We start from the raw sequence: 27,743 nt of genomic DNA, 5'->3' as shown, positions 1-27,743 counted from the left end.
GTCAGAGCTGGCCCCCAAGGAGAGGAGCACCTGGCAGGGCCATGCCGATGGCTGACGCAGCCTCCTTTGCTCTCTGCCCCCAGTGCAGTGCTCCCCCGGGCACTACTACAATACCACCGTGCACCGCTGCATCCGCTGCACCCTGGGCAGCTACCAGCCTGATTTCAGGCAGAACTTTTGCATCGCCTGTCCTGGCAACACCACCACCGACTTTGATGGCTCCACCTCTGTGTCCCAGTGCAAAAGTAGGGGAGCTGGGCTGTGCTGCAGGAGGACCCTTCCTCAAAAGTGTTTAAAAATCCCTTAAAATAGGAGTTGGGGTCGTTTCTCTGCATTCAAGCATGGGGGGTGCATGATGCAGTGCTAATAGAGTACTGCCCACCTTGCTTAGTAATCCCGCCCCACCCCAGTGCCCATGCTACCAGTGTCCAGCTGAACCAGTTCTCCCTGCCTTGCAGACCGTCAGTGTGGAGGGGAGCTGGGTGAGTACACAGGCTACATCGAGTCCCCCAACTACCCAGGCAACTACCCTGCCAACGTGGAGTGCACCTGGAACATCAACCCCCCACCCAAGCGCAAGATCCTCATTGTGGTGCCCGAGATCTTCCTCCCCTCCGAGGATGAGTGCGGCGACGTCTTGGTCATGCGGAAAAACTGTAGGTAACCGAGCGGCTGTGGTGCTGGCGGAAGCTGGGGTAGGAAAAGGTGGGAGTCTGCTCAGTGCAGAGGAAGGAAGCCATGTTCCCAGGAGGCAGGAGGAGACTTTTGGGGATGGGGTGAGCCAGAGGGATCTACCTCATCCTGCTGCCTCGGAATCCTGCTGGGCTGGGGTGATGTGAATGGGCTGGGCTGCATGCCTGGGTCTCAGCACTCATCCTGGGGTTAAAAAGCCCCATTTGGAGCTTTCAAGAGCAAGGAAGGAGTAACAGCACCCCCGGTACATAAGGTTAGGGGGAGCTCAGCCTCAGTGGACATGGGCAGCCCCCAACCCTTATACCCACCTTTGCTCTGAGCACTTCAGCACAGTAAGGCTGGGGGTGGCTCTGCTGATGGGCACCCAGAATCAGGTGGCCCTTGCCCACAGCTTCCCCGTCCTCCATCACCACCTATGAGACCTGCCAGACCTACGAGAGGCCGATCGCCTTCACTGCTCGCTCCCGCAAACTGTGGATCAACTTCAAAACCAGCGAGGCCAACAGTGCCCGCGGCTTCCAGATTCCCTACGTCACCTACGATGGTGAGCATGGGGCAGGAGGGGACACCATCCGGGCATGCTGGTGCCCCGTTGCCCTGTTTGGGACCCAGGTCACACCCCAATCCACACCTTTCGTGTATGTGGGGGGGATGGGGACCAGAGGTCTGGGGACAAGTGACAACTGATGCTCTGACTGTGGTTTTCATCTGGCTTTGCAGAGGACTACGAGCAGCTGGTGGAGGACATTGTGAGGGACGGCAGGCTCTATGCCTCTGAAAACCACCAAGAGATCCTCAAGGTGAGCGAGTCCCCACCGGCTCCTTGCTGCCTGGGGCTCCAGGGGTTTGCAGCATGCAGGAGCATCCTTAGGGTGTGCCCCAAAGCTTGTGACCACCGCGCGGGAGCACAGAGTGGGATGGTGACCCAGCTCCCTCTGGCTTGGCTTCCCCGCAGGACAAGAAGCTGATCAAAGCTTTCTTCGACGTTCTGGCACACCCCCAGAACTACTTCAAGTATACGGAGAAGCACAAGGAGATGCTGCCCCGCTCCTTCATCAAACTCCTCCGCTCCAAAGTCTCCAGCTTCCTCCGGCCTTACAAATAGCCCCCGGGCCGCCCTGCAGCCAAGGCAGCCCTCTTCTCCCTTACTCCTCCCTTCCGGTTTTCTCCTCCCTCCCCTCGGCTCCGGCAGCACTGGCACCTCTCGCCCCGCAGACGCCCCCGCACCGTTTCTCCGCTGCTCCCCACAAGCCGTACCCCTGGCTGGGGGGGGAAGCTCCGGTCTCATCCAGCCGCCGGCGAAGCCGCTTCTCTCTTATGAAACAGCTTCTGCACCGTAGGAACCTGAAGTGTTGGTCCTGTCACCAACCTGTGCCCACCCTTCGGCTTTCTTTGAGCCAGGTCTGTCCCAGTTCCCCGGTGCCACTGCCAGCCTGGGACATGCGGGGAGGTCATCGTCCTGGTGCTGGCTGCAGCCCCGCTGAGCCCTTTGGTAGAGGAGCGCAAGAAGGTAACGTCGCGTCTGGGCTGTGGTGTCGGCATCACTTTGCAGAAAAAGAACATTTTGGGAAAAAGAATTTTGCAGAAGCAGAGCTGATGAGAAGGGAGACGAAGAGAGCTCAGCAAAGCCACCGGCCAGCAACAGCCGTGGTGGCCGCCGCGCTGGCGCTTGGAGGGAAGCGCAGCCAAGCCACGTTCTGCAAGAACAATGCCTGGCTGCACGGGAGGAAAGAGGCAGCGAAGGAGAAGGACTTTCAGCAGGGTTCGTTTGGGTTTTGTGTTGTTCCCCCCCTCCCCGTCCCCGTCCCCAGACACTTGTGCCAAGAAACCAGACTTCTTACAAGCTCTGCCAAAGAGTAACTTGGAAAAGCAGCTTTGTGAAGAGCAGGAGTAAATATTTGTGCACTAGGATATCCTCCTTTCTACCTTCTTCATATCTATTAAGTGCAATCATTTGAGTCTTCTTTATATTATTTAGAGGGAAGTTGTGGGTTTGGTTGGCTTTTTTTTTTTTTTTTTTTTTGGTTGGTTCGGTTGTTTGTTTGTTTGTCTGTCTGTTTTACTAGAACAGCAATATTTATACCTGCCTGAGAGATGAGAATGTGTGTTTCTAACAAACACAGCAACCATCCACCCAAAGCAAACCCCGCCCCGGGCCGCTGCTACCCGCTGTGCTGCCTCTTTTCAGGCCTTGCAACCTTTCCTGCCACGTTTGTCCCTGATGAGCCCCCTGTGTGGGGAGCAGATGATGCCTCTCCTGCTCAGCAGTGAGTGGTGGTTTGTGCAGGTGGTTTGACGTGGCTCAGGCCATCCACAGAGGACATGGAACAGCTGAGGTGGCTGTGTGAGCTTTTGCGGCAACCCACCCTGGACTGGAGGTTGTTCAAGCCCTGATGTGTGTAGGATGCCTGACTTTGTCCCCATCACCTGCTTGTTGTGAATGGTTTTGCTTCTGGGGGCACACTCAAAAATCTCTCCCCTGGGTGGGGAGTTCCCTGGGCTAGTCCCTCCCTGGCTCAGGGGAAGCTTTGTGCCTCTAAGTTTCTTCAGGTGCTTTTGGCTATGTCCTGCCATGTGTGTCTGTCCCACTGGAATGCTGTGGTAGCCCCTCCATAGGGAGCAGGATGTGGATCTCAGGTGGGACCCCATCATGCCACACCCCCCCCCCCCCTTTTCACTGCCACTTGCCTTCCCCTAGCATCATTGTTTGACACGGCTGGGGATGATGGCCAGCTGGATGTCACGAAAGGGGTTTATCCCCTTCACGTGGCCAGACAGGCCCCCTGGGGACAGGCAACTGCTGCCACTGGTTATCCCTTGTCCTCCTCCCCATGTCTTGCTTCCTTTCTAGCTCTGCCACCAGCTTTCAGCTGTCACCTACCTTCACCTTCATCCCCATCTCCATTCTCTCAAAGACCTGGAGCTGCCAAGACTAAATGTGGTGGCCTTGCCTACAGTGTTCCTCTTGGCAGGTCCCCTCCCATCCCCACTCAATCTTTTGCTGTCCCTTTGACCACATCTGGGGCAAACCCTGCTCTTAATGAACCAATTAATTGACTGCTCCGCACTTGTGCCCCCAGTCAGTGCCTGCTGAAAGCAGGGGGCAGCTGCTCCCTTGTGTACTCTCGCCTCAATCCCTGCTGCTCCAGCAGCCCCCAGAGCTGCTGCAGGGTGCTGTCGGGGGCTGTGGTCTGGGTGAGCTGGGGTAGGGGGGGTGAGGTTTGTCCTCAGGATGGCTGGAAAAGTTTGTCCTGGTCCATCCCGGCTGTGGATTTACCTCTCCTGTCGCCCAGCTCCCAGCCCCTGTGGAAACTCCACATCTGCAGGTGGAGCTGTTTGTCACTCAGACAGTGCCTGAGCAGCTGCTCTGATGCACAAAAGCTGTCATAGGGATTTTGGGGGTTATTGCCTGGGGGCAGTCATAGCAGAGCAGTGGCTCTTGTAAGGGTCTTTCATATTTAGACGATAAAAACACCCAGGAATGACCAACCCTGGTATGAGGCAACCAAGGGTTTTTGTCCTTCATCACCTTGCTCAGAGGAGTTAATTAATTCTCTGTGATTTAGCTGCGGGGTTGCTGACCTTGCTGAGACCAAGGCACCCAGAGCCTTGTGTCCTGGTTGTCACCCTTGTCACTGCACCCACTACCTCCCCTCCCTTCAAGCAGGTTTGGAAGGGTGAGGTGGGCAGCACCTTGGTGACAAAAAGACACCAAATAGCTCAAATACTCTCCCCCAAAAAAGCACCCAGTGGAGCTCCAGAGCCACCCCACTGCAGCTCAAGCCCTCTTCCCCCAGCCCCTCAGAAAGGGCTTGAAAGGCTGAAAACCACAGCACCAGCCCCCCTCCCCCAATGTACTGAATGTCTGGACGTGAGAAACATGAAGGAGGGTTGCTGGGATTTGGTCCTTTGGGGATTTTGGGGTTCTTTTCACGTTGGGATATTTCTCTCTACCTTTCAAAGCAGGCCACGACTTGCCACCTCCAGCGAACGGTTCAAGCAATGAAAGATGTAGTTCATGAAGTTATTTGCACTTGATTAAAAAGAAAAAATTTATCTGAACTTTGTAAAAAAGAAAAAGAAATTATTTGCATTTTGTATTGTCTTTTTTATGATTAAATGGAATTTCTTGATCTTTCAGAACGCTCTGGCGCCAAACAGTTCTTGTAAAGGTTTCTAGCAGCAGGAGCTGGAGCTGCTCTCATTGTTCTGTTTCCTCAGATGCTTTCTCAGGGCATTTGTTTTTTTTTTTTATTTCCCAGCTTAAACCCTGCACCCTTGCAGGACTTGCCAGCCATGACACAATGCCCTTATTTATACAGTATAGTCAGTAGAGCCAACATGGCCCTTTTTAGCCCAGAACGTGCAGTGGGGCAAGGACTGGCTGAAGGAAGCAGAAGGGATGGAAACTGCTCCATCAGCCCCAGCCCCCTTGCAGAGCTCCCACCCAGCCCATTAGTGGTTGTGGTAGAGCAGCAGAAGCCTGTAAATGGGATTTCCTCCCAAACTGGGGAAGCTTGCTGCCATGGAGCAGAACCTGGTGGTGCAAGGTGGCCTCAGGAGACTATAGCACAAAGCAAAGGCCTAAATTGGAGCATCTTGAGGCTACAGGACAAGTGCAGAGGTTCTACCTCTATCCTGCCCTGGATGTTAATTGTTCCTGGTGTGAGTGCAGCTATTCCTGCTCCCTGCCCTGAACCCCTGTTGACCAGGATCCTCTCTCAAAAGCTCCAACCCTTGCATTCACATCCCCACCACCTTGACATAGCATTTGAGAACTTTCCTATCACAGAGAGGAGCAGCTCTTCAGCAAACCCTTCCCAACAAAGTTTGGAGGAACACAACCAACACAGAGCTGCAGGTGTCCTAAAACTTTATTGCTGCCCCTCAGTAGAGGCGCTGGGGCTTGCCCATGGTACTCTTGATGTACAGAGCACGAACGTTCTGCCAGTTCTTCTTCAGCAAGGACACCAGGAAGTTGATGGCCAGGTGGATGTTGTAGACCAGCTCATCCTCTGTCATCTTCACATGGCCAACAGCCACAGCCAGACACAGCACCTACAGACAGACACCAGGGTTCACTCAGGCACCATTACACAGCATTCACTGACAGAACTCTTCAGGGCATCAAATGATCTCTTCTTGCCAGCTGGACAGGACTTCTCCAGCTCAGCCATGGAGCAGGGTTGCCACAGAGCTCAAGGTGTTTGGCATGTGGCTCCCATGACTGTATCTGGTGGCACCTGAATGCCAGCTCTGAACAACAGCTTTGAAAGGTCCAGCTTGTTCAGAACACAAAGGTGACTTACCCCAGACTGGTTGGGGTTGGAGAGGACCTTTAAAGTCCATCCAGTCCAAGCCTCTGCAGCCAGCAGGGACATCTGCAGCTAGAGCCCCAACCAACCTGGCCTGGAATGGTGGGACATCTCCCACCTCTCTGGGTGATCTGGGACAGGGTTTTACCACAAAATTTTTTGCCCACCAGGTCTGAATGTCTCTTAGTTTCAAACCACCACCCCTTGTCCTCTCACTACAGACCCTGTCCCCAACTTTCCTATCAGCTCCTTTAAGCACCAGATGGCACGGGGCAGCAGGAGCACCGCAGCCTGGAAAACCAGGATAGAGAGCTTGGAGCTGTTCTGAGCTGACATGGGAGCAGACCCTGCTTTAACCCCATTGACCTGCTGCAGGACAGACCCTGAGCTCCAAACTTCACCCCTAAGCATGCCACAAGCTTCACTTTCATTCTGGGCACCAGCCACCAGCCCTTCCTCTCCATACATAAGACATGGAGAGGCCAAGGAGCTTCTGAGGGCTGCTCCCCACAGGCTGAAGACAAAAGGGCAAACTGGCAGGCCAAGCATCAGGACAGCCTCCTCAGCTCAGCACTCCAGCTGCTGGAGCCTCTGCAAACTGTGACACTGGCCACATCCTCCCAGTTGTTCACCCAGGCCCACACCTCAGCAAGTCAGAGCTGTCAGTGCCTCAGTAACACCCTGACGTCCCATTCAGGCACCAGACTGAATGGGGCTGCTGTAGTCCTAGGGCTTTCAAGAGCTGCTCCAGAGTTTATTTGCAGAGTGAAGTCCTGGGCTCTCCTCTGGCAGAGCACAGCCCCCTCCCCCATGCCAGGGATATGCCTGCCTGTGCCCCACCCTGCCACTGCCACCCCCTTACTACAAAAAGCATTAATTAGCATCAATTGAGCTCAGCACCGACACATCAAGATCATCTCCTAATAGTCTGCTCCCAAATCTTTCAGCCAGATAAAGGCCTCCTCCTCTCCAGGTGGCAGCTCAGTGCTCTCTTCCCTGCAGAAGGAACCAGCAGCACTTCAGGGGAGATGCTCGAGAGACACCTACAGCCCAGCCTGCAAAACGCAGCCACAGACAAGTGACAGCAGCCACGAGGAGCTGCTCTGGAAGGGAAAGGCACAGCTTTACCTTCTTCATCTGGAATTTGATGGTAGATTTGACCTCATCCACCTTGGCCACCAGGTTCTCGTTGTGAGTGAGCAGAGAAGGGAATTTGCCAGCTTTGTTCAGACCCGGACCCAAGATTCGAGGAATTTGCTTGATCAAGGACTCAGAAGCCAGGAAAGCGTCGTACTTCTTGGCTGCAAGAAGCATGGGGGTGAGGAACCATCAGAGTGAGAACAGACTCGGCTCCTACACCAAGACCAGAACCATCAGCTCATCCAAGACTGAGCTGCTCCACTTCCCTCAAGTGTTTTGATATTCCCAGAGCCCTGCCAGGCTGACCTGAAGGTGTTTTCACTCAATTCTATCAGAAATCATTCCTGTTACTGTACCAACCCCCCCACCCCCAGCTCCATACTCTGACACTCCAAATTTCAATCCTGAAGGTGAAGTCCAAGCCTCACCTCAGCTTTAGCTGCTATCCAGCTCCCCAACCAGGAAAGTTAGGAATAACTAAGAATGAAACTTTAAGGGAGACAATTTTGCTGTGTACTTTTCTTCTGGAGAAGAACATCAACCCCACTCCTGGAGGACTGATCTGTCAGACCTTCCACTCTTAACAGCTTATTTGCTCTTCTGGACAGTTTCTAGACAGATTCAGGCCGACTTTGTCCAGCTTTTTATTCCTACAGTTAACCAGGACATGGAAATACAAGTGCAGGGAAAACCATCCCTCCCGAGTCATCCAGGGTGACCTACGTCACCACTCACCCAGCTTCTTCACCAGTTTCTTGTTTTTGTTGAGTTTCTTCAGAGCCTCTATGTCCATGTGAGGGATGTCGACTGCTTTGGCCTCATCGCAGTGCTGCTGGTCCCCCAGCAAGCAGACTGAGAACTTGGGCCGTGGAGTTGACTTCAGCCTGGGGACAGAAGATTCAAATGACTATGGACCACCAGCACCACATGCTTCCAACGGAAACCATCACAGAGATACCTTACCGCAGCACCTGGGTATTTTCCTCCACAGCTTCTAACCTGCTTTCTCCAGCAGGTCGGTGGGGTCAGCAGAGAAGCTTCCCCCACCTCCCCTAATGTTTTAAGACCCAGGGTAGGGGTCCGTCCAGTCACACCCGCTCAGCCGGGGTGGTCTGAACTACCCGAGCGGTTCCGCGCCGGGCCCCCGTGCTGTGACAGCCGGCGGGGGCGCGGGCCGAAGGCTGGGTGGGAGCTAGAACATGGCGAACCTGACGGTGCCGGAGAAGCGCTTATCCTTTTGCGGGTCATAGTTCTTCAGGCTGATCTGCAGCTCCACCGTCTCCACGAACCTAAGAATTAGAGAGGGAAGCGGAGCAGGTGAGGGCTCAGCCAGGCTGGGGGTCAGCGAGACACCGGCCAAGCGCCGCGGCTTGTCATGGCACAGGATCGTACTTGCGCTTCTTGGTCTTGCTGCCCTGCAGCACCTCCTTCACTGCCTCGTACAGTGTGTCGCGGGAGACCTTGCTGCTGCGGGGAGGAAAGACAAGGCGGGCTCAGGGCTGACCAGGACCGGGCCTCCTGCGGGCCGCGGAGACAAAGCCCCTCAGCCCGCCCGGCCCATCCGAGCTCCCCCTCGGCAGCCCCAAAGATCGGCCTCCGCTGCCCGCACCCTGCCAGCCGCCCGAATCGCCCCGTAGTTGCCGGATAGGCAAGGATGGTGGCGGATAACCCGCAGCATGTTCACCCACCTCATGGCGGCGGCTCGCCGAGACAGAAAGACTGTGCTACTTCCTCGTGCCCTATAAATAGATGTGAAATCTCGCGAGACTTGGCGATGGTGCCATGTTGAAAGCGGCAGTGTACAAGCACCGTGTGGCCGCCATGTTGAGAGCGGCGCAGTGTAGCACTGTGCGGTTGCCACGTTGGGAGTAATGGTCTGTGGCACGGTGGACACCATTATTGGGCATGGCGGAACAAGGCTGGAGGGCCCTACCGGCTTCCCCGCCTCTCGGCTCCCCTAACGTCTGCATCTCCTTTGCTGGTAAATGACCAGCTCTGGTCTTTTTGCCTACTGTCTCAGCCTACCAGACCACGAGCCCCTCAATAGCTTCGCAGCGCAGTGACGAGGGTACACACCCCAAGAGCCCTAGGCCACACCTCAGCAGCCACCAAGAAGGATATGGGACGCGGCCCATGCGTGAGAGGCTGCCAGAACACAACGCTTTGCGCTGGGGCAGGTTCCTGCTCTTGGATTTCGGTGATATAAGCACTCCTTGTTAAGCTCACTCCGGTTGCGGAAGGGCTTACAGCGCCAGACCGCTACGGACAAGCCGTACCTCCGGCCTCACTGTCTGCAGTACGCATGCGCTAGCCGCTCTCCCCCGCGCATTGGCTCGCGTGTCCTAAATCGGCCCTGACAGCCCAGTCCCGAGGAGCGGTGCGCCGAGCCCCGGAACCTGGATGATAGCATGCGGACGGCTGCGGCGCGTCGGTGAGCTCCGGTGCTATGCGGGTTGCGGGGCGGAACGGGCAGGGGTCGGGTCTTGGTGCATGACGTTCAGGCGGCGGATTCGGTCCTTTCGGGTTTCCTCAGGTCGGTGCGGGAGGAGGAGGAGATGGCGGCCGAGGGGCAGCCGGGCCCCAGCGAGTTGCTGCCATCACCCCCTATAGCCAGCAGCCGCCATCTCTCTCTGCCATCCTCAGGGTATCTGGGCCAGCCTCGTCTCGCTGCTCCCCCGCAGGGCTTGCCATGGTGCCAGGCCTTGCCTTGCCTTGCCTTGCCTTGCCTTGCCCTGTCCTGTCCTGTCCAGTCCCCGGCCCGCCCTGTCATCCCTGGAGTGGCTCCACATCGCACCTACATTTACCTTTCCTGGGGCACCGCCTGCCCCATCCCTCGCAGAGGGTTGCGGCTCCACCAGCAGCGCTGATAGCGGTTTGCATGGCAGCCGTAGCAGCTCAAATGGACCTGTATTTCCAAGCGACCTTGCTGGGATGGAGCGTTTGCTGGGAAATGAGCTGCAGTGCTTCCCAGGAGGTGTCAGCCCTAAAAGCAGCCAGAATTTGCAGCAGCTGTCTGTCAGGTGTTGGAAGCATTTAGGTTAGAGGGCAATAAGCACGGCACAAAGTATGCCTGCACCCCTGGATGCTGAAGGGATGGAGAGTGGTCAGACTTGTTCCTGGAAATTAAAATGATAAAATACAAGGCTATCTCAAAGATGACTCATGAAGAATCCACTGCAGATGCTTTTAAAGATAATCTATGAGCAGCGTGCCTCTAGTGAAATATTTTTATGAGGGTCCGGTTGTAGTTTGCAATTCTGTTCTTCAGAAGGCTGAGAATTAGGAAAGGGAGGAGGGAATGAGGATGCTTCCAGGGATAAAGCTTATCATCCTGCTCCTGACTCTTTCAGCACAGGACACTCTCCACCTGTAGCTTCAGACTTTGAAGTAGTCATAAACTTTTCCTGCAGGTCATCTAGAGGATGGGAAAGGCTTGATAGTGTCATTTGGGCTATCTCTAAAATAAGGCTGTCAGAAGGCCTGAGAAGCTTTTATGTTCTCTGTGGCTGTGGAACAGATTGCCAGCTCTGCCAGCCCTGGGTGTGGGAATGGTGCACAGAAAGAGTGGTTTAGCCTGGCCCAGGCTGCCCAGGGCATAGGTGGAGGTCTCTGTCCCTGGAGGGGTTTCGAAGCTTTGTAGATGTGGTGCTGAGAGACATGGTTTGATGGTGACCTGGCAGTGCTGGGTTAAGGGTTGGACTGCATGATCTTGGAGATCTTTTCCAACTGTAATAATTCTGTGATTCCAAGTTTATCATGTGTGGAGTGGGACTGTTGAAACACACTGCATTCTGTGACTCTCCAGACATGTACCTTGGAATCCTCACCTTCAGGGGGGATAGAGCAATGTCCTCTTTGCATCAAATAATTTGGTCACTGAAGCACTATCACAAGGCTACCTAGAGCTATGTCAAGTGTCTTCACAGCCCATCAAAGGCAACAGCAACACTTTAGGTCTTGCATTTTTTTTCCAAGTGTTGATCCTCCAAAAGAGTAGAAGAAAATAAATCTTCAGGCACTTGCTGACACCATGAAAAGCTCCCAGCTGAGTTCATCTCATTGCTTTCTACTTTACATCCAAACCACTTAGCACTCATTATCCTTTCTGCTTCTTGGCTTACAGGGCTGTGCATGGCAGCTGCTAAACAAGCCCTCACTGGGGTTCTTTGTCCTGTATCCTCCTGTCTGGGAGGGGAGGCTCCAGCATTTCTGGGAAGTGCCTCCATGGCTATTCAGAGGGAAGCTTGATAAATAACAGTTTCTATGCAACAGTTTTGCTGTCTTCTGTGGGATTGGTTTCCTTGAGAAGATGCAGCAAAGGGGACAGCTCCTGGGAGCAGAGAAGCTGGCCTCTGCAGGCAGCGTTCATTGCTTTTTATTAACCCTGTCAGGTGAAAAGCTGATTGAAGGGCAAGTCATTGAACCTGAAGATGGGTCCACAGCTTATGTCCATAAGGTGACAGTTCAGAAAGGTGAGGACCTCTTTGTTTTTAGATGTAGCTACAACTGTCTGTGTTCCACCTGTCACGCTCCTCTCAGCCTGAGCCTTAACAAGTCCACTAGGTGCAGAGGGACCAAGGACAGGTGACCAAGGACACAGAACATGTGATCTCCTGTCAAGATTTTAGCAATCTGACAAGAAGGCAAATCTGCTGGTGGTGTAGGCAGATGCTGGAAGTGTTGTCTCACCTGTGGGCTCTCTCACAGTTGTCTGAGAGATGAGAAGCCTTCAGACAAGGCCAGTAAGCTGCATGCTGTGTTTGTGCCAACCATGAAGCCCAAGCAGAACCTGTTTCCTGTGGGAGCACTTGGACAGGATTTTCCTTTGAACTATGAGACAGTGCTTCTGGAGATGTTTGGCAGAGGAGGGTGGGGATTGTTGAGAACAATGCCACCATGACCCAATAGCCACCTCCAAAATGAGGTGACATTAAACTGAGAGGTGATGGGAATTCATTTCTTGTGGCAGGCATGAGAGTGGCACAGAGGAGTCCTCCCTGAGCACACTGAGAGTTAAAAGGGCAGGTGGGAATTGCTCCTTTCCTTTTGGCAGTCCTTCCCTCACCCTGCAAAGCTCCTTGTATGCCATCTCCCTTTTCTGCTCTGTTCAGCACTAAGGTTTGCCACTGGTGGGACCAGTCTCCTCTTAGCCCCCTGGAGAAGCTGATATGAATCCTTCCCGCTCAGGTTGCTGACCTGCCCCACGCTGCACAGGGAGGCATGAACAGTGCCTGTGCTTCTTCACCTGCAGGTGCCTGATGAGGAAGAGGAGCAGCAGCAGTGCAGCACCAGCGTGGCCCACCCAGGGCAGCCATGTCTGAGAATGGGCACTGAGCCCTCCCGATAGGGCACAGATGGCAGCTCCAGCCCCTTCTCCACAGGGCTCTCTTCTCCCAGGGACGCTGGAGATGGTGGCTGCTGCCTTCTCTTGGAGGTTCTGCTGTTCTCCTGGGCTCAAAGCAGGCACTTCCTGCTCCTTGCCTTGGACACATATTGTATCTTCTGGTATTTGTTTCTTGATGGCTAAAATCTCCAAGACCTGATAGTCTTCTGCAGTAGAGATGGAGCCACAGAGACTCGGTCTCTTTTTGGGAAGACACTTCCTGTGCTTTCCCTCCAGGAATGGTCCAGCAGCTCCCCTCTCCACCTCTCCTAGAAAGGGACAAGTGGGCAGCGTATGCACAGAAGCAGTAAAGCCACATCAGGCTGTCCTGAGCACAGTGCCTGGAGGGGTGACCAGCCCCTGATGCTGGAGTGAGGGCCCAGGCAGCTCCCACAGCAGTTCTCAATCTCTTCACACCCCACTCTCCAGCAAACTTCTTGACAGGCTGTGGAGCAGAGCAAAGATCTCCCTCTACCAAAGCCAGGCATCCCTTGTTGGGGGCTGAGTTAGGCTTGGGTGTAAGTACTGGTAAAAATAAAAATAAATAAAACCAACTTAAAAATGTTCTGTTCAACAAAGGAAGCCTCCTTCCCTCTGTCAGTCCCTGGGGCTGGTGGCTGGGGTGGCTGTTGCTGTCCTGCGGATGAAAGAATTGCAGAAGTTGTGGAGATTTGCTGAACTGACCAAACCAGGGTCTGTGATTGTCCAAAACCAGCACTGAGAAGTGTGAGCAAGACAAACTGTAGCCTCTGAGCTCTCAGCCTTTGGTTTAGAGGGGCTAAAAGCTGTCTCCTGGGTCTCACAGAATGGTTTTGGTTGGATAAGCCCTTCAAGATCCTGGAGTCCAACCATTCTCTAACTCTACACAGCTGGTGCTCAACCATGGCCCTCAGTACCACATCTCTGCCCCTCTGAAACCCCTCCAGGGATGGGGATTCAGCCACCTCCCTGGGCAGCCTGTGCCAGGTTTTGAGAACCCTTTCAGTGGAGAAGTATTTTATAACCTAAAGCCCCCCTGGTGCAGCCTGTGGCTGTTTCTTCATATTCCAGCACTTTTCCTTGGGAGAAGAGGCCTACCTGTACCTGGCTCCAACCTCCCTCCAGGCCTTGGCTCCTCCAAGGACTCCTGCAAGCCTGGTGTTAGGGAAGTGTGAACAGAAGAAAAGGTGTCTGTGAACACATCCAACAACCCTCTGAGCTGGGAAGAGAGCCCTGAGCTGGCTGCCTCAGCCTGACCACTGCCCTGGGACAGCTTCTGAGCAAAGCTAGCACAGAGAGCACCATGGAGTCATTCTGGCTGGGAAAGGCCTTTAGATCATTGAGCCCAGCTGTTAACCCAACACCAGTGCAGGCTCTCAGCAGCAGAGGGGTTATTTTTTGGCTGTACCTGCAGAGCTGGCACAGAAAGGGGTTTGTGCAAGAAAGGAATAGGCAGAACCCAGGAGGGCTGCAGGGGGCTGGATGTCTGCTCACCTGCCTTGGTGTGACTGATCCCAAACCCAGCTGGGCTGGAGCCTTCCCGAGAGGCACAACTTGAGTTCCCATCATTTAAATCTCAGAAGAGGAAGCTGGAGCTTGAGGCAGGGAGGGGATTTTTCTCTGCAGAAGAGAGCTTTTGATTTCTGGGCTGAGTGAGAGGCTTCCAAATCCCTCTCTGTGAGCCCTGCATTCTCCTCCACGCTCTGTCCGTGGGGAGGGAGAAGCCCAGGGCTGTGTCCCGTGGGGCCGAGATGTGCCCAAGCAGATGGCGCTGCTGCTTCGCGCGTACCCCGCCGCCCGGGGCCTCCGGGGCAGGCGGCTTCCTGGAACCGGATCCTCGGCCTCGACGGAGCCGCCTTTGCCGCCGCCGCCTGTCGCCATGGACCTGCGAGCGGAGCTGCTCAAGTCCATCTGGTATGCGTTCACCGCCCTGGACGTGGAGAAGAGCGGCAAGGTCTCCAAATCCCAGCTCAAGGTGAGTCCTCAGGCGGGTTGGGGTCACCCCAGCCTGGGGCTGGCAGGTTGGCGCGTAGGGGAGAGGGAGGTGTGCAGAGTGGCTCCAGGGATGCTTCTCATCCCCCCTGGGTTTCCACGGAGGAACTGTTAAATGTTAGGATTAATGAGACCCTGCTCTCACCTCCATGCTGCTTTTGGTGAGGTTCTCCAGCTCTGCCTCATCTCCCTCTTAAAGACAGGTCAGGACAGTTCATGCTGAAGCATATTTTCTAGCTGATAATTAGGAGAATCCTGATTTTTGGTTGTTTTCAGTCTCTTACGCTTTTTATACCCAACCAGCAGCCCAAACTCAGCTTCCTATGCACTTGCTTCTCAGAGCGCTCACCTTGGTGCTTCCAGCTCAGCCAGCAGGTTGCGAGGTAGGGGCTGACCAGTTTTCAACAAAATTCCTCAGTGGTCTGGGCAGAAATAACAGAGAGCCTCACAAATCTCTGCTCTCCCCTCTCCCCCACCTGGTGAGCGCTTCTGCAGCAGGCTTCAGCCTTCAGAACCTTCAGCCTTTGTCAGAACCTTCGTGGCTTGAAAACCTTTCTGTTTGTCTCCAGGATTGGGTCAGATGGACTCCACGAGGTTCTTCCTCAGCTTTGCCAATAATTATTGACTTGAGGTGTTTTTTTAATTTTTTTTTCCTCTTTGCAAACTATGAGACTCCTCTTTTGTTGTCTTGTTTTGGTTCTTTGGCTGCTGCTGGGGTTGAAAATGCTTGCTGGAGCAAGGCGCTGCAAGACCTGAGCTAGAAACATGCAAAGCATAGGGAGGGGTTGCGTCAGAACTTGACAGCTGCTGCCAGGCTGCAAGAGGGGTTGTGAAATGCCCTGCAGAAACCTCTTTATTGCCTCTGTTTTGTAGGGATTCTCCCAGGACAGCCTGCAGGGATGGAGCTGGGCTTGGCAGAGGGGGATGCTTTGTCCCAAAATGAAGGGGGTTGTTGGCAGAGATCCAGAGGAGAAGCAGTGGGAGCCGGGTTCCTTCTGCACAGCTGCTGCCCTTGCAGCCAACAGCCTGGCCCAGGAAGTCTCTGCACTAGTGCCCCATGAGCCACATTTCCTGCTCAGCCCTCAGGATTAAGGAAAATCCCAAAGCAGACCAGGGCCTCATTCCCCTCACTAATCCCCAGGGAGGTGCTGTGCTCCCCTCACAGCACCTCCTGCACCCAAGCTCTGTGTCTGGAGCCCAGCCCCAGCAGTGCTGCTGTGAGCAGTGCAGCACTCAGCACTGAGGCTGCAGCAATTTCCTAGAGAGTGTGCAGGGGGGATCAGGACCTGCAACCCCCCTTGCAGGGGCTGTGGGGCTGCTTGGGACAGAGACTCTGCAGTGGCTTTGCCCATGGTGATATTTTGGAGGGGAAAGGAGATTCAGCCCTTGCTGCTTTGCCACCCACCATGGGCAAGGGGATGGGTGGGGATGGGTTGGGTTGCGCTGTTGTGTGCTGCAGCCCAGCTCTGGATGGCTTGAGGCTGGGGCCAGCTCATTTCCGTCACTCATTGCTGCTGGACTGTGGCTCAGGTTTGCCCCAGCCTGTGCAAGCCAATTCTGCTGGTCCACAGAGAAGAGATCCAGGGTCTCACCACCTTGAGCAGTGAAGTGTTAAAGCCACGGTGGCCTTCCCCTCTCCATACTCCTCCTGGGTTGTGCTCTGCTCTCCCAGACATGTTGCTGCAAGAAGGGTCTTGAAGAAGGGTGGGAGAAATGTTGATGTTCACAGCATTTGCACCTACAGAAACAAGAGCTGGGAGGGACTTTGCTGGGTGCTTCACTCCCCCAGGCTCTCTCTAGGCAGCTGCACAGGTAGATTCAGCAGCACTTCAGAGCATGGTGGGGAAGCTGTGGGAAGCTGTTGGGTTGAAGCAGTTGAGTTCTGAGCATGTTAGTGTAGATGTAGAGCTGCACAGGAAGGAAGGACAAACTGGTGGTTGAGTGCTACATGGAGAGATAACGGGGAGGTCTGTCCTACACAGCAGCCCTGCTCCTGGAGGAGTGTTTGTCCTCTCCATGCCATCACAGCTTCCCTGGCCAGGCTCAGGGAGCGACTCCCCAGCTCCACAGATGCAGCCTGATGGATGGTGAGGCAGCTGTGTGGGCAGTTCAAGGCACCCTCACTGCTGGCAAAGGCTTCTGGTGCTGGGGATTCCCTGGGAAAGGATTCCTTGCACCCCCAGCTCCACAGAAGCTTTGATTGTCTCAGCAGGACAGGTCTGCTTGTACACAGGGAAACCAAGGCAGCAGCAACACTCCCTGCATGCTTCTAGAAGCTTCAGCCTCCTGCTCTTGCCCCCCGAGGCCAGAGGGGTTTGTGCTTAATGCAGGGAGCCAGGCTCCATCCCAAAAGCGCACCCCCAGCCCTGGCATCACCCCAGAAGAAGAGGAGCTGCCATTCTCCAGGCAGCTTAAAAATTCCACCCCTGGCTCTGACTATGTCAGCAGGGGTGGCAGTGAGGAGTGATATGGAGCAGGAGAGCAGAGGGTGGAGAACAGCATCAGGGCTGGTGCTAGGAAGGATTTGGGGTCCTTGGGGGTGTCAGGCACACCTCTGCCCCCCCCCACCCAGCCATTTCCTGCATGCTGCAGGAGAGCGGTTGTGTCACCAAACCACTCTCCAAGTGTCCCTTCTCTTCTCCCCCATCACTTTTCCCTCCTTTCAGAGCCTGGCAGGGGCTTTCCCACCTCTCCTCTCCCATGGAGCTGGGGCAGCCCCAGCTCCATGCACCCACCCTCAGCCTGCCCAGGGCTTTGCTCCCCATCTTGCCCTACTTCCATTTTTTAGGTGACCACTCCAGGAATATGGAGGGGCTCAGAGTGCTGTCCATAGGGCACACACAAGACCTTCCAGGGCTTTTTGGGGTGCTGTGAGAGCAGCTGCAAGGGATGAGGACAAAGCTCCATGTTGGAAACAGCGAGCGATTCCCAAACTTTTAATCCATCCTGACAGGTTTGTTGGCTGCCCTGCAGGATACCCAGGGTGTTCCCATCCCTCTCTGCTCCAGTACGGCTCCCAAAAGGTGCAGCCATTGCAGCAGTGCTCCAGGCCACAGCTGCTGGGTGCTGGTGCACAGGGTGGAGCCCTGCTGATAACATCGGTCCAGAAGGTGGAAAAGAGAAAGAAAATCTGGTTGAGCAAGAACTTTCTTCAGTTGTGTGGCCTCCAGCAGCTCTTCTCCTGCTGGGAGGAAATTTCTAGCCCTGCACAGAGAGGAGCAGGAGTGCTGCACACCAAGGCACAGTTTGAATTGAATCTAGAGGTCAAAGGGAACACCAAGATTTTCTACAGGTATATTAATGATAAAAAGAAGCCTAGGGAAGGTGTGGCCCCCCTCAGAAAGGAAACAGGTGAAATGGTCACAAGTGACATGGAGAAGGCTGAAGTTCTCAATGACTTCTTTACCTCAGTCCTCACTGCAAAGGCCTCCAGCCACACTCCTGGAGTCATGGAAGATAATGGCAGGGAATGGAAGGAAGAACTGCCCATCATAAGTGAAGATCAGGTTCATGATCACCTGAAGAATCTGAAAGTGTTCAAGTCCATGGGACCTGATGGGATACACCCATGGGTGCTGAGGGAACTGGCAGATGAGGTTGCTAAACCTCTCACTATTATATTCCAAAAGTCCTGGCAGTCTGGTAAAGTCCCCACTGACTGGAAAAGGGGAAACATTACTCCCGTTTTCAAAAAGGGTAAGAAAGATGACCCAGGGAACTACAGGCCAGGCAGTCACACCTCTGTGCCCAGTTAGGTCATGGAGCAGATCCTCCTAGAGGCACTGCTGAGACAGAAGAATAGTGAAGAGGTGATGGCTTCACCAAGGGCAAATCCTGCCTGACAAACCTGGTGGTCTTCTATGAACAGGTGACAACATTAATAGATGAGGGGCGAGCAACTGACGTCATTTACCTGGACCTGAGCAAAGCCTTCCACACTGTCCCACACCACATCCTGGTCTCCAAGCTGATGCAGTCTGGGTTTGGTGGGTGGACCACAAGATGGATAAAGAACTGGCTTGATGGCCGCACCCAAAGAGTGGCAGTCAATGGCTCCATGTCCCAGTGGAGGCCAGGGACAAATGGAGTCCCTCAGGGATCAGTGCTGGGACCAGTCTTAATAGTCTTCAATAGCTTTGTCGGTGACATGGACAGAGGCATTGAGTGCACCCTCAGGAAGTTTGCTGATGACACCAAGCTGTGTGGTGTGGCTGACAGGCTGGAGGGAAGGGATCCATCCAGAGGGACCTGGACAGGCTGCAGAGCTGGGCACATGACAACCTCATGAGGTTCAACAAGACCAAGTGCAGGGTCCTGCATCTGGGTCGAGGCAATCCCAAGCACAAATCCAGGCTGGGCAGGGACTGGCTGGAGAGCAGCCCTGAGGAGAGGGACTTGGGGGTGCTGGGGGATGAGAAGCTCAACATGAGCCACCAGTGAGCACTTGCAGCCCAACCAGATCTTGGGCTGCATCCAGAGAATTGTGGCCAGTAGATCGAGGGAGGTGATTCTCTCCCTCTCCTCCGCTCTGGTGAGACCCCACCTGGAGTACTGGATCCAGTTCTGGAGCCCCTATTGCAAGAGGGATGTGGACATGCTGGAAGGTGTCCAGAGAAGGGCCACAAGGATGATCAGAGGGCAGGAGCTCCTCTCCTGTGAGGACAGACTTGAAGAGTTGGTGCTGTTCAGTCTGGAGAGGAGAAGGCTCCGAGGTGACCTTATTGTGGCCTTCCAGTATCTGAAGGGGGCCTACAAGAAAGCTGGAGAGGGACTTTTTGGGATATCAGGTAGTGACGAGGGGGAATGGAACAAAGCTGGAAGTGGGGAGATTCAGGCTGGAATCTGGTAAGGAAGAAGTTCTTCCCCATGAGAGTTGTGAGAGCCTGGAATGGGTTGTCCAAGGAGGTGGTTGAGGCACCATCCCTGGAGGTATTTAAGGCCAGGCTGGATGAGGCTCTGGCCAGCCTGATCCAGTGTGAGGTGTCCCTGCCCATGGCAGGGGGATTGGAACTAGATGATCCTTGTGGTCCCTTCCAACCCTGACTGATTCTATGATTCTATGATCTTCTCTTGAACCCTTGGCAAGCTGCTCACAACCTGCTTCTGGAGATGGTGGCAACAGATCTGCATTGTCTGCTATTCCAGACGAAACTTCTTTTCCTATGAATCTTTTATTTTTTCATCTTTGCATATTGCTGTGCCCCTCTGGCCCAAAATGACTGTGTCCAGGCTGGGAGCTGTCGTTAGCTCAAGAGATTGCTGAGGACAGCTGCCCAACAGCATAGCTTGGGGTGTCTCAGCATCTTCTCTAGATCAAAACTGGAATGTTTGAACCAGCCCTTTGGAAAAGCAACAACAAAAAGTTCCCCACATGCCAATAAAGCAAAGAAAATTAAAAAAAAAACCAAATTTCTGCCCATTTCTAAATGATGTTGAAATTCACACCCAGGAGGATTCTGCCATCCCCCTGCCAAACCCAAACTACACCTCAGCACTGTGGCTGCAGGGAGGTGGTGCCAGGCAGGGGGGCACAATCCTGAGGTGGGTGGGTGGCACCATAGGGATGTGTTGGGACAGAGTTGGAGCTCAGTCATTCACCTTCTCCTCACACCTCGTACTTGGCCAGGTGCTGTCCCACAACCTGTACACAGTGCTGTGCATCCCCCACGACCCCGTAGCGCTGGAGGAGCATTTCCGTGACGACGATGACGGGCCGGTGTCCAGCCAGGGCTACATGCCTTACCTCAACAAGTACATCCTGGACAAGGTGAGCCCTGGGATGTCCACCCAGACCTGCTGTGTCTCAGGTGGAGACACCACAGCATCCCATGGGAGCACCACAGCTCACTCCCCTCTGCTTCTGGAGATCCTGTGCCTCGATGGGTTGTAAGAGGGTAGAGGGAGTTGGGGAGTACTGAGGGTGGTGAGACCCTGGCCCACGTTGCTCAGAGAAGTGGTGGATGTCCCATCCCTAGAACTATTCAGGGCAGGTTGTTTGGGACTGAGCAACCTGCTTAGTTGGTTGCAGGGCGTTGGACTGGACAAACTTTGAAGGTCTCTTCCAAGGCAACCCAGCTGAGGTTCTGTGATTCTGTGAATGCAGAACAGGTGAGGACGTTCCACACTCAGCATCTCCATGGCAGGGTTGACAGCAGCCCTTGCTATCAGGGCTGGGCATGGGGGAACATCTCAGCCCACATGTCCTAAAGGGCTCAGGGAGAGAAACCAGCCCCTTTACCTCACCACCTCTGCTCAAATCGGAGGTGTGACCTCATCTGGCAAAGAGCAGGAGGCAAGAGGATGAGGTGCTGGGGCAGGAGCAGAGGCTGGGGTGCACAGGAGCCTTCTTCCTACTTTCCACATGGCTCAGAGCACTTTTGTTGGTCACAGTGAGGCTTGGCAGCTGGGTGCTCGTTTCCTCCAGGCAGTGAGGAGAAGAAAACTGGCTGAGAGCTTTCCTCCACTGTGTGCTGGAAGGAGAAGGGCCTGGAGCTGGCTGCAGTAACTCTTTCCTCCCCTGCTGCTTCTCCAGGGCTCAGCCATGCTCCCCACAGCATATTGTGTTCTCTGATAGTCTCAGTGTTGATCTTGCCTTGCCCTGAGGTGCCCAGCCTGGCCCAGGGATGCCGATCTCAGCTGCCAGGGTCTGGTCCACAGCAAGAGAGGGCAGAGCCTTGCCCAGCTCCCTCTGCCTAGGTCAGGCAGCTGCCCAAGGTCAGCCCAGCCCAACCTCTCCATCACAGAGCAGCCAAAACCCTTCCAGTTTCCCATGTGGTTAATCACAGAACAGCAAGTTGGAGAGGACCTCAAAGATCATCTGGTCCAACCTCTGTTGGGAAAAGCTGGGTCAAAAATTACTTTTAAACCTCCTCCTTCTGGTTTCACCATGGCTAATAAAATCCCGGAGGCAGCCTGAAACGGGAAGTGGCTTTTCCTAGTAAGAGTGGCACTCAGCTTTCTACCACCCAGAGGTTCTGCTCCAGATGTGCTGCTGCAGGCTGTGATTTGCCCTCATGCTTGCTCACATAGCTGGGATGGAGCAGTCAGATGTAGCCAGGCTCCCTTGGTTCCCATCACAGTTCACCAATGTCACACTAAAATTGCATGCCCAGTAAGTGGTCACAGAAACTCATGGACAGACAGCAGGGCTGAGGGTGATGGAAGTGACCTTCCTCCTTCCCTCCTATCGCTGCCTGCCTATGGGCCATGGTTTCTCCTCACTGAGCCCCAGCTCCTAGGGGGCTGGGATAACAAGAACAACCCAGAGCCATGGAGGCACTTGGGAGAGCATCATGCAGTGCTGTGTGTGCTTCACCATGAGGCTCCTGCTGGTGCTGCAGACTCTGGTAGGACATGGCTGGGCCACCATGCCCATGCCACAGTGCTGAATGCTGCAGTGATCCTGTAGCATCTTTTCTGATGGCCAGGACACCTTGCTAAGGGACCTGTGCTGGGGACACATGCTCTGGCATCGTGGGTCGAGGACCTCATGCTTCTCACCAGCTAGGACAGGAGATTTCAGCTGTGAGGGTTTTTTTCCCCTGACCTCCCCTCCATAGCCCTGCAGCACCAGGCTCACTCCCGACTCCTGCCCACAGGTGGAGGAAGGAGCTTTTGTCAAGGAGCACTTCGATGAGCTCTGCTGGACCCTGACAGCCAAGAAGAATTACAAGGCTGACCGGAATGGCAACAGTGTCGTGTCCCACCAAGATGCCTTCAAGCTCTGGTGTCTCTTCAACTTTCTGTCTGAAGACAAATACCCTCTGGTCATGGTGCCAGATGAGGTAGGACCTGCCTCTGCCTCCCATCATCCCCTTCTTTCCAGGGCTCTTGTGCTGGCAGAGCCCCACTTGGGGATGAGACATTCTGCTATCACTTCCTGGCAGGTCCCACCACATCCTGCAAGATGCAGTGCCTCCGGGGTGTGACAGAGAGCAGTCTGGGAGTGGCATAGGGGCCTGTCTGCCCTGGGCACTCCTCACTATGCCCATAGCTACCCCTGCTGCCCAGAGAGAGGTGCGGGCAGCTGGGTTGGGCCCCTCCAAAATGCTGATGACTCTCACACAGAGGTGTCTCAGAGGATGAGGTTTGGGCTGGTCCATGGTGCCCTTCTGTGCCTCAAGATGATGCCAACAAGCTCTTGCCTGCTGTGAAATGAATGTGCCAGTTCTCAGAGCTCCAACCAAGGAGCAGCTGTGGCTCAGCTCCTCCTGGGGCTGGTCATTTGCCTGAAGCCCTTTCACCTCACACCCCACACCCAAGGGCTGAGTCAAGCATGGTGTTGGAGGACTCCTGATTTCCATCAGGGAGAGAGGTGACACCCCCCCGAAAGTCTGGCACAATGGGAGGCTGCTCTGCAGGCTGGACAGGGCTGTCCCCCTCTGTCTCTCAGCCCATGTCACCATAAAGGCAGTGGCAGAGCAGATCCAGCTGTCCCTCTCTGCCCACTCCTAGCAGACGCTCACCTACTGCTCAGCACCCCTGGCACCATTCCAGGTCAGGTTTGGGTCTCTGTGCAACCTGCTCTAGTTGAGGATGTCCCTCCCAACCCAAACCGGCCTGGGATTCTGTGACCCAGAGAGTCAAGAGCCAGGCTGCCCCAGCTGCCCAGCAAAGCCTCTGGCAGTAATCTCTAAATCCCTACATTCCACCCTGCATTTGGAGGGGGAGGTTCTCATCTCAAACCTCCAGGAGAAGGTGAGCAGATCTGGGGAGGAGGGACAAGCTCAGCAGCCACGAGCAGCCTCACCAGGAATTGCTCATCTAGGGGGGCAGCTGCTGCCTCCTTCTGCCCTACCAAACCTCCTGAGATCAGCAGAAAAGCCAAAGAAAAAAAAAAACAAAAAAGGCAGAGCCAGAGCAGCAGCCCAGGGCTGCATCTCGAGGAGGGTGACCACACTTCCTGCTCCCCAGAGAGGTGCTTCCTGTTCCCCAGCCCATGACAGACTGAATCAGCTTTGGGCTCACGAGGCTGAGCTTAGAAAAAAACAACAAAAAAAGAAATACCCTGAAATAATTCCTGCCCTGAAATAATTTCTGCCCGGAAATTCCTGCCCTTTGCCTGTTTAAAAAATCCAGCTGGGTGTGGGGACACTGCTGTGGTTCTCCTCTCTGCAGCCACCCACCCAATGTGGTCCCCACTTCATGGGTAGAGGAGAGGTGGCAGCAAAACCTAAGCTGAAGGAAGTCTTCCTGACACCCTGCCAACCACTCCAGCTCTTTTAAAAAGCCATTTATTGACAGTTTCATCTACTCTATAGGGACCTCTCTCTCCCTCTGCTTTCCCCCGTTTTTTTCTGACATCAGCTGGAAAGCTGTGGTACAGAGGTCAGGACCATGGTTGGAGATACCTGTCTGATGGGCTGGGTGTGGAGGACAGCAGTGCTGCTCTGCCCTCCCTCAGGCACTTGACTCCTGCAGACAAACAAGCCAAAACCATCTCAGCCCTGTGGTTTAAAGGAAAAACCTCTCAGAAGTGGTCAAGCTCTAAATCATTGTCAACCTCCTGAGCCTTCCTGCTCCTTTGAACACCTTGGCCATCATCAACCGGCACAAGGGGTGATACCTCTGGGATAAGAGTCCTGCACCTCCAGGCTGGAAAGAGGTCTGGTCTTGGACTCTTCAGAAAGGTCAGTGGGGGGAGGTGGCTCTCAGCTCAGTTCCTCATCCCCACAGGTGGAATACCTTCTGAAGAAGATCTGCATGGCCATGAATGTGGAGCTGAACTCCTGTGAGCTGGAAGATTACCTGTGCCAGGAGCCACAGGGGCAGGGAGGGCTGACGGTCTGGCAGCTCCTGGACATGGTGAACTCAGGGCGGTTCCTGCGGGGCATTGAGCAGGAGGCTGTCAGCATGGCTGTGGAGGAGGTGTACCAGGAGGTCATCGAGGATGTGCTCAAACAGGCAAGGAGCCCACAAGTCCTGGGACACAAACCCTGGGGCACAAGGAGCACAGGTGTCCTTGGACACGAACCCCATCCTGTCCCCATACCAGTTCTGATCCCCATGTCTCTTGGGCACAGGGCTACCTCTGGAAGAAGGGCCAGCTGAGGAGGAACTGGTCGGAGCGGTGGTTCATGCTGAAGCCCAGTGTCTTGTCCTACTACATGAGTGAGGAGCGGAGGGAGAAGAAGGGCAGCATCGCCTTGGACAAGCACTGCTGCGTGGAGGTGCGGCCTGGGCCACGCCTAGCTCAGGGACAGGGAGGAGAACCCAACAACAGAGCTCCTTACATCCATGGGCATGGGGGACGCCTGCGGGCGGGGGGGCAAGGCGGGACACGGCGGTGACGCCGTTGCTGACCTGTCCCCGCAGGTGCTGCCCGACCGCGACAGCAAGCGGTGCCTGTTCTGCGTGCGGACCCCGGCCCGCACCTACGAGATGAGTGCCTCCGACACGCGGCAGCGCCAGGAGTGGACGCTCGGTCTGTGCCCACCTTGTGCCCCCTCCCAGCTCCCCCGTGCCCCACACCGTGTCCCACTGACCGGCCCCCTCCCTCCCCAGCCATCCAGACGGCCATCCGGCTGCAGGCCGAGGGCAAGAGGTCCCTGCACAAAGACCTGAAGCAGAAGCGCCGGGAGCTGCGGGAGCAGCGGGAGCAGCGCAAGGCAGCCAAGGAGGAGGAGACACAGCGGCTCAAGCAGCTGCAGGAGGAGAAGGAGAGGAAGCTGCAGGAGCTGGAGCTGCTCAAGGAGGCCCAACGGCAGGCAGAGATACTCCTGCAGGAGGAGGAGCAGCAGCGCAGGCAGCAGCATGAGGAGATGCAGAGGACCCTGGAGATCCAGCTGCGGGAGGCTGAGCAGGTGGGAGCATCCTTGCCATATGTCCTGCTGCAGGGCTGCTGTCCTCACGGGGTGGGTGCCCTGGGCTGGGTAACTACAGGACTCATGGGGAAGCCCTTCCCTTGCCCATGGCAGCCCATGGGTTTGGAGAAGCTTTTAGAAGCATGTCCTGCTCTTGTAACCATGCTGCTGCTACCCATCACCTCTGGGCTCCTGGGGGCTGTAAGTGACCTGAGGATGAGGGATGGGGGGTTCACCGCAGACATGTGTGAGGTACTTGAGGAGCAGGAGATGAGGACAACCTGCCCTGGGGTCTAAGAAGCGGGGGCCAGGTGAGAGGTGAGTGCTGGTGCTGGGGTGACCAGGGAGCCCATTTCTGAGGTGGGAAACAGCCTCTTCTGGAGCTCTCTCTGCTGTGGGAGACGTCTGGCCCTGTACACTCAGGCATGAGGGGGCAAGGGGGTCCTGGGGATGGTGGTGGTGACCCTACCAGGCACCCATGCTGCTGGGTCCTCTCCCCGGCACAGGCTCGTGCCTCCATGCAGGCAGAGATGGTCCTGAAGGAAGCAGAGGCTGAGCGGCAGCGCAGGCGCATCCTGGAGCTGGAGGCCATGCAGCAGCGGCTGCAGGAGGCCCTGCAGCAGGAGGTGAAGGCACGGCAGGACGAGGAGGCCGTGAGATATGCCCAGGCGAGGTAGGATCAGGGCATCCCTGCTGCTCCTCTGTGGGCAGCCCCATGCCCAAGGCAGTGGTGGGGCATGGGGATATGCCCCCAAAGGCAGTGCAGTGCTCCCTAGGTTGGACTGGAGCGTGCTGGTAGGGATGGGTGAAGCTGGTGAATGGAGTGGCAGGGGGACATCCTCACCTCTTGTGGACAGGCTACTGGCTGAGGAAGAGGAGAAGCTGAAGCAGCTGATGAAGCTGAAGGAGGAGCAAGAGGAATATATCATCAAAACTCAGCAGGAGAAGCAAGTCCTCAAGCAGGAGATGGAGAACAAGAACAAGTGTCTGGAAGAGGCACAGAAGCAGCTGGAAGAAGTGAGAGTGAACAGGCAGAGGGTGGACCAAGATGTCATGGTGAGCCTCATGGTGGTGCCACATCCCTCACCCTGGGGACTTCCCAGCCCTCTCTGTCACCTCCATATTGGGGAGGACCCAGCAGCTTGTGGACCAAGACGGCCTTGTCTTGGGGGTTTTCTGAGCTGTGCCATTCACAGACGTGGGGTGGGACAAGGGTGTCCTGCCCTGGGTGAGAGGGGGTGGTTCAAGGATGTCCTGTCCTGAAGGGATGGGACAAGGGTGTCCTGCCCTGGGGGGATGGGACAGGGATGTCCTGCCCTGGGGGAACAGTGCCAGTGTGCAGAGCAGTGTCAGCAGTGGCAGTGTGTGCAGGGGGAGGACTGGAGGAGGAGTAGAAGACCTAGAGGAGGATGAGCTGAGTCTCTATCACAGGTGAAGCCTCCAGTGCAGGGAGGGAGGCTCCTGCCTGCAGCCCCGGGCCAGGGGCTGTGGGGCAGCCAGCTCACCCCTCTGCCCCTCACAGGCAGCCCAGCGGAAGCTGCGCCAGGCCAGCACCAATGTCAAGCACTGGAACGTGCAGATGAACCGCCTGATGCACCCCATCGGGCCGGGAGGTAAGGCTCCACCACACCCTCCCTGCCCCTCTGCAGCATGCTCATACTGGGGCCTGGGCTCACAGAATCCCAGCATGGAGGGGTTGGAAGGGACTTCTGGAAGTCACCCAGTTCCACCACCCTGCTAAATCAGGGCACCCATAGCTTGCCCAGGATCACAATAGCCAAGGGGGATTGGAAGCTCTCCAGAGGAGACATCTCTTATGTACCTCTCCCACCCATCTTCCCTGCTGTGGGGGTACCCAGGCACTGGAAGGCCCCCCATCTTTCAGAAGAGATACCCCAGGGCCTCTGACAAGGAGACCCAGACTCAGCTGGGACCCCAGAGAAACAACTTTCTTCTCTGTCTGTTCCCAGACAAGCGCACAGTGAGCGGAGGAGGCTTCGCTGGCTACCAGCCTCTCCTCTCCCAACAAGATTCCTCCCTCAGACTCAAGCAGAAGGTGGAGGATAAAGACAGCAACCCCAAGAGGGACAGCAGCAAGGAGAATGTGAGCAATGGTGGGGACAGCAGCGTGCCACCATCTCCAGATGTGGACACCAAGGCTGCAGAGCTGACTAACTAGCCTGGCAGGACCCAGCTGGACACACACAGTCCCCTCTGGATGGAGACAAGTGGGCACCAGCACAGAGCCCAAAGGTGACTACATGCAAAGCAGAGATGCTCCTGTTCCTTCGGGGAAGGGCTGCAGCCATGATGTGCCTGGAGGCTCAGAGAGCCCAGCCCTGGGTTGAAGGCAGCAGGGCCTCCTCCTTTTGGCTGCGTAGCTGTGGGACAAGGACTCCACTCCACATTCTCTGGTTTCCACACTGCCTAAAAAGAATG

The 27,743-nt window shown here is 55.4% G+C and overlaps 3 protein-coding genes across 3 annotated transcripts in view; 2 read left to right on the top strand and 1 right to left on the bottom strand.

Annotated features, from left to right (window-relative positions):
- Positions 1-1,798, top strand: part of SCUBE3 (signal peptide, CUB domain and EGF like domain containing 3) — a 33,369-nt gene extending 31,571 nt beyond the window's left edge. Inside the window, exons 18-22 of the mRNA XM_054395819.1 lie at positions 84-245; positions 459-656; positions 1,085-1,237; positions 1,414-1,493; positions 1,649-1,798. Coding sequence (XP_054251794.1) covers positions 84-245; positions 459-656; positions 1,085-1,237; positions 1,414-1,493; positions 1,649-1,798 — 743 coding nt within the window. The remainder of the gene's footprint in view (positions 1-83; positions 246-458; positions 657-1,084; positions 1,238-1,413; positions 1,494-1,648) is intronic.
- A 3,757-nt stretch (positions 1,799-5,555) lies between these two features.
- Positions 5,556-8,860, bottom strand: RPL10A (ribosomal protein L10a). The gene is made up of 6 exons (XM_054395811.1): positions 8,837-8,860; positions 8,541-8,615; positions 8,357-8,437; positions 7,884-8,032; positions 7,137-7,309; positions 5,556-5,751 (listed from the first exon to the last, which is right to left on the bottom strand). Exons 1-6 carry the CDS (start codon positions 8,839-8,841, stop codon positions 5,581-5,583), a joined length of 654 nt encoding a protein of 217 aa, XP_054251786.1. The 5' UTR covers positions 8,842-8,860; the 3' UTR covers positions 5,556-5,580.
- Positions 8,861-14,389: 5,529 nt separating this feature from the next.
- On the top strand, positions 14,390-27,483 carry DEF6 (DEF6 guanine nucleotide exchange factor). The gene is made up of 11 exons (XM_054395872.1): positions 14,390-14,485; positions 20,129-20,269; positions 22,101-22,286; positions 24,178-24,405; positions 24,525-24,671; positions 24,817-24,925; positions 25,006-25,304; positions 25,811-25,977; positions 26,162-26,360; positions 26,827-26,917; positions 27,275-27,483. Exons 1-11 carry the CDS (start codon positions 14,390-14,392, stop codon positions 27,481-27,483), a joined length of 1,872 nt encoding a protein of 623 aa, XP_054251847.1.
- The last annotated feature ends 260 nt before the right edge of the window (positions 27,484-27,743 follow it).

This window comes from Indicator indicator, chromosome 35, assembly GCF_027791375.1.
Source record: "Indicator indicator isolate 239-I01 chromosome 35, UM_Iind_1.1, whole genome shotgun sequence".
Classification (NCBI taxonomy): Eukaryota; Metazoa; Chordata; class Aves; order Piciformes; family Indicatoridae; genus Indicator; species Indicator indicator.
This window is presented reverse-complemented; position numbering and strand designations above follow the sequence as displayed.